This window comes from Bacillus rossius, chromosome 6 (genome assembly GCF_032445375.1).
Source record: "Bacillus rossius redtenbacheri isolate Brsri chromosome 6, Brsri_v3, whole genome shotgun sequence".
Lineage (NCBI taxonomy): Eukaryota > Metazoa > Arthropoda > Insecta > Phasmatodea > Bacillidae > Bacillus > Bacillus rossius.
This window is the reverse complement of record NC_086334.1, coordinates 60,492,364-60,498,363: the sequence shown is the minus strand read 5'-3', so window position 1 is coordinate 60,498,363 and position 6,000 is coordinate 60,492,364. Positions and strand designations below refer to the sequence as shown.

Genomic DNA, 6,000 nt, shown 5'->3' with positions numbered 1-6,000 from the left:
CTATATATATGAATTAATCCTTACTAATATTATAAATGCGAAAGTAACTCTGTCTGTCTGTCTGTCTGTTTGTTACCTTTTCCCGGCTGAACGGCTGAACGGATCGTAATGAAATTTGGCAAGGAGATAGATTATATCCTGGGGATGGACATAGGCTATCTTTTGTCTAAAAAAATAAATTTTAAACGGGTTAAAAAAATATATCTTAATTTTATGTAGCGTGTGTCATAGATATACAAACTGTTAGTGTCATTCCTCTATGTCTGCCGAGCAATAGCTTTCAAGCCATTACGTTACGTTTTGCTATTGTAAGGAACTAAGTAGAGAGTAAGAAAAAAATAAATATCTTGACAGTTTGTAGTGTTGCCATATTTGTTTCAGTTTTCAATACCGTTTTTGTATATTACAATTTAAATTATTTTTTTTACAGTACCTACTTATAACTTATTTGCAAGGAGTTTGGTTTAGTGTTTATAATTTATCTGCTGAGCGTCAAGAGTCTTAGGGCTGCTGAGACCGAAGACCAGAAATATTTATCAATTATGTAATATCTTGTTGAAAAATTTGAATTTTACAATTTCAGGTAGGTCGATTTTTTTTTATATTAATTATAATAGTTACGTGTAATTGCCATCTTCCTTTATTTCATATTAATCATTATGTTTGGTTGAGTGTGAGATAATTTTATTTATGTATGTTTTAATTTCATTTATTTTCTTATATATAAATATATTCTTACCTACCTACTTCTATTAAATTTCAGGTGGATGTTAACATTGTCATTCCAGTTGAATAATTTTTTTTTGACAAATTAGTTGTTATTTATACTTTTTGTTTCATTTTAGACTATGTTTTTGTTTTACTTAATTCAAAGATTTGTGGTGTGTACAGGGAGTGATATCTCTATTAATTTATATACTCCTTTGAATAAGCGGAATATGGCCACCACAGTTTTACATATCAACAAATCCTACAAATGTTTTAAACATTATGACAAATAAAAAATAGTTTCACAAACATCCTTAGTTTTTTTTGGTGTGTATAGTTTGAAGTTTTATATTATGTATGTACGTAAATTCTTAAACATAGAGTTATTTATTAATTTATTTATAAAATTATTCATAGGTAGGTAATAAGTTTTCCTTTATATCTCTTTCGATTTGAAGTGTTTCCGAGCCATTCGGGGTCCTCAACATCACCCCCCCCCCCCCCCCCCCCCCCCAGGAGGTTAAAGCCCCAAAATTTCGAAAGTTTAAAATTTTTAAAAAATCTTTCTCTTTCGATTTTAAGCGTTTTCGAGCCATTCAGGGTCCTAGAACCCCCCGCCCCCTCTGGGAAAAAGCCCCAAAGTTTCGATAATTTCAGGAATTTCAAATATCATTTCTTTCGAGATGGAGTGTTCCAAACCATTCGAGGTCCTGAACATCCACTTTTCGCAAAAGTGAAAGCCCCAAAATTTCGAAATATAAGAATATATATAATTGGATTTTGGTATGTATGACGTCGATAAACTCTTACACCGTTTGACCGATCGCCATGAAAGTTGGCACATCGAAGTGTTTTTATCATCCATTTTTTTTGTAACTCGCCGCTAGATGGCGCTGTAGCGCATCAACTTCTAAACCTTTCAACCGATCGCCCTGGGTAAACAGAAAATCATAGGTCACAGATACACAAACAGTAATTATGTGTCATTTCTTAATGTCCAACACACTGGACATATCGCTATCCATTTTGCTGTAACTCGCGGACAATATATCACCCAGTGTTCAGCCCGGGCAAAGCCGGGTACTGCAGCTAGTATACTATAAACTTAAGCTGTAGTTAATGCTTTAGCATGGCAAAATAAATAAAATATACCATAGTAAACATTAAAATTTAGGTTAAGAGTTAATTTAATCAAAAAGGCTAGTGAAGCTTAACAGAATAAAGATGGTCCATTTGTTACAGTGACAAGATCAGGTGATAAAATAAAGGAATTTATCCACCAACTAACGTTTGTACCAAATCATGAGAAAATACTGAGAACCTGGATGGCTAACTCTTAAAATAAAATACAAACATTTGTTTCAGAGCTTCTGTAGAGATAAATAACGTTATTTAACACAGGTACTAATGTTTCAAAGTCTGAATTTCCCTCCTTCAAATATTTTTCTTAAATAATTTTGTCCTCAAATGTTAAATCTTTTGAACACTTAAGATTTCATGTTATTTGAAGATTTGCTCGGCCTATCACGAATGACAACCTAAGTCCAGAGCAAAGCGTGATACGAGATCATGAGTGGTACAGACTAACCCACCTTCAACAGGCTCTCCGAGCTGACTGGCTCACCGTACGCCAGCATCAGCCACGGGTGATGAAGAAGCTTCTCCATCTTGATTCGCTTCTTGGGATCCACTTGCAGCATGGAGCGTATCAAACACCTGGTGTCACTCGACAACCACGGTGGCTCCTCGTACTTGCCACTCTGCCAGAACACAGTCAAGGTACAACCTTGATTTTACATTACCACTTTTAACATTTTACCATTATTTGCACCATTTTATTTTCATCCTGTTTCAACCTTATTTGACGCAATTCAATAAAATCCTGTTGATTACTATGCGCCTACAACCTGCTTCTTGCAGTGTACAATTTTTGTTTATCCTATACCTACATACCTTCATTATTCCCGTGTTTGTTATGAACATCGTACATACGAAGATAACACTTTCATGTGAAATACCAAATCCAAAAATGCTGTTGGAAACACTAGCGCTGTAGCTCCTGGATTTCCCGATACACTCTTACATTAAAAACTGTATTTACAGGCTGTCAACACTGGTCTAATATTGGCAGAATTTGAGAAAATGTTAGCACGCAAAGCTAGCAGTACAGTTTATAGAAATCCAGACTGTCCATCAGTAACTTATACATATGGTACTGTGTAGTAGTTTATATTTATGGTATTCATCTGTGTCAATCTGTCAATGTTCGTTAAAAATAACATGTTCAGTAACAAATTTAAATTAAATAAGTGAAAAATTTTGACTTTTACTGCAATTAGTTGAATTTTTATCTGTATTTATTTTATAGAGATGGCAGCATGTAAAAGATGGAAAACAAGTGTGTGGAAGAGCACAAAGGTACTTGTGTTTCACTCGGTGATAGGTTAAGCGTGTCTATTTCCATTCTGAACACTATTGTGAAAAACTGTGAATTCATTGAAGAAAATGCAGCTCAGTGTGGTGGTTTTTCAAAGAAAATAGAATACATTCATGCAAATGTCTGATGTTACTATCAACTACTAATTAAAGTATGAAAGTAATAGGTATACATATACTGTATGTATGCTTACCTATACTCTATACAGAATATAAATATGATATCAGAGTATGGTATGTTCAGGTATTAGAATATCACAATTCTCTAGGCAAAAAATAACCTTTCATACATTTCCCATGTTATACATTTTCCCACATTTTACAACATTTCAGACAAACCCTTGAATAGTGTAAAAAGTTTAACAACCTATTCATTAATAACTAAGTACCATAAAAATCCCTATACAAATATTTCAATATTTTAAAAATAAAAACTTAATATACAGTAAAACCTTGGTAGGAAAATTCCACTTAAGAAAATTTCCTGCTTTATAGTTTGAAAAATGTTTCACTGTATCCAAAAATTCGTACAATTTTACCCTTTGGATAAAATTCCCTGTTAATAATTCTATATTTCTAAGAATCTCCAAAATTTCTTAACAGGGACTGCACTATATGTATGGTAGAACTTAAATAACTAGAAAAAAGAGATGGCAACTAAACAAAGAATGCTGATTCATTACATATACATAAAATAGAAATAACCAAACAAATAAAAAATAACAATTATAAGTACAATAAGAAAGTAATAAGGCTAAAGTAACTAAAATGGAAATGGGAGAGCACAAGGAGAAATCAGAACTTTGCTGATGCCAATAAGTCAATATACCAAATTTTCATGTACAGGCAGGGAACACATATCCCATTTAATAAATTACATTAAGTTAAGTTTCATAAAAAATCAAAATGTCTTATTTTTGAAGAAAAAATATATGTAAATATGTGTGAATTACAAGTTTCTTCCATAGCAGACCAGTTGATATGTCAATGAAAAAGCTTATTGAGCTAGGTAATATGGGGTATTTTTGAACGGGAAAATTTTGGGCGGAAATCAAAATTTCTTATGGGAAATGGGACGGGTTGGGAATTATTGAGGTTACAAATTTCAAAATTTCTACACTTTTACAAAGGATAAACTCTGTAATTTTTTTTATGCAGGCCCAAAATTGATACGGGCAGGTTATTTTCACGAACTGCAAAATTATCACAAGTAAAACTAAATTAATTTAATTTGCTCATATTAACACTTTCAAATCTTGTTATTTACCTGTTATTTGCGATAGTCACACACCCATCAGGCAATATTACAAACAAATTTACAGTGAATCCCACATATATCTAAAACTTTTATTTATGTTCACGTTTGTTTACATTGTTTTCAAATTGTGAGTCCCCACATCTATAATGTAATAGGTAAACGCAGCAAGTAAGCTACTATTGTGCGAACATAGTGGAAGATTAATATTGTAACTGTCGATTTAAAAATTGTTTCAATTAGCATGTTCACATTTGCCAAAAGCATAACAGTCTCCATGTTTTTTTTTGTCAATGCTATCTAGGGTCACAGACAATAGTGTTTATATCTTAGGATACCGATAAATTATACTAAAAAAAAAATAATTGTTTTTTATATGTTTAATGTGTGTTAAACATGTAAAATATTCCATATTCTCCAACATAGATACCACCTTTTTGTGACAGTAGTGAAATAGGTTACTGTGATTATTTGTTGTAGGTTTCAAATGCTAAATAAAGTGCTTGTTTACTATTGTGCCTGTAAATGATTTTATGCCACAGTTAATAATATTTTTGACTTTGAACTGCTGAAAATGGTTGCGTGCATTATTGACTTCTAAGTCAAAGTAACAGTTGAAGTGCAGTGCTTACTTTGAGGATAGTTTGTAAAAAAAAAAAAATTTTGACGTGACGTCTAATAAATCGATGAACACCGACTGCACGCACGAAAAAGTGTCCTGTTACACACATTGTCCCGTTACACTGTGTCCCGTTACGCTCATTGTACGCTGCGCCGCATCTATCTCTCTTCCACTCGATTGGAACAACCATCGATTTGACTTTTTCGAGGCACATTAAACTTAAAATACTCCCATTCGTTTCCTACTTTTCTTATCATCGTCCTATCCTTAACAGAATAACACAGATTGGAAGAAGTTAAAAAGCAAACATGTATAAAAGTTAAGGTTAAAATAATCTCTTCGTTAAAGTAATAAACATATTTGAATTAATGAGTGCAAATAAAAGTAAATTTATCAATTAAATTGTAGATTTCATTTCACTCCATCTTTGTATCCATACAAAATAGTGATAATGTAATAAAATAGATTCAATTTTATTCATAAAATTATGCAATCATTTCATCAATGTTTTGTTATGAGGTTGTCACGTTAAACTATCGTCCGTAAACCAACTTTACAGACAAACAATTTTTTTATAAATGTACAAAATCTATTGCCCAATGTTTCAGGAAATATAATTATGTTTCCCACCCAGTTCTACTACAGTAGAATCTCGTTATAGAGAGCACGGTAATAGCGAGAACACGGCTATAACGAGGTATTTTTGAGGAATTTACGGCGTGATAGCTTGAAGCGCGCTTTTGTTATTTGTCTGCTTTATCTCCACCCCTCTCGCTCGCCACTAGACATCTTACCGTTGACGCCTGTCACATTCTTCAGCCGTGCAGTCGCCACCTAAGTGCGTGGCTTTAAAAATTGAATCCCATCCTTTCTTTCTTTTATCAAACTTCCGTTAGTTATCTGTGCCGTGTGTAGACAAAGTTTGAGATTGGAACAGAAACAACGTAAGAAAGTATTTTTTACAAATTAGAAATATGTA

At 32.8% G+C, this 6,000-nt stretch overlaps 1 protein-coding gene across 9 annotated transcripts in view; it reads right to left on the bottom strand.

Moving 5' to 3' along the window:
* Positions 1–6,000, bottom strand: part of LOC134533247 (maternal embryonic leucine zipper kinase-like) — a 135,668-nt gene that overhangs the window by 71,354 nt on the left and 58,314 nt on the right. For all 9 annotated transcript variants that reach the window (XM_063370666.1, XM_063370663.1, XM_063370669.1 and 6 more), the window contains exon 7: positions 2,301–2,468. In XM_063370666.1, coding sequence (XP_063226736.1) covers positions 2,301–2,468 — 168 coding nt within the window. The remainder of the gene's footprint in view (positions 1–2,300; positions 2,469–6,000) is intronic.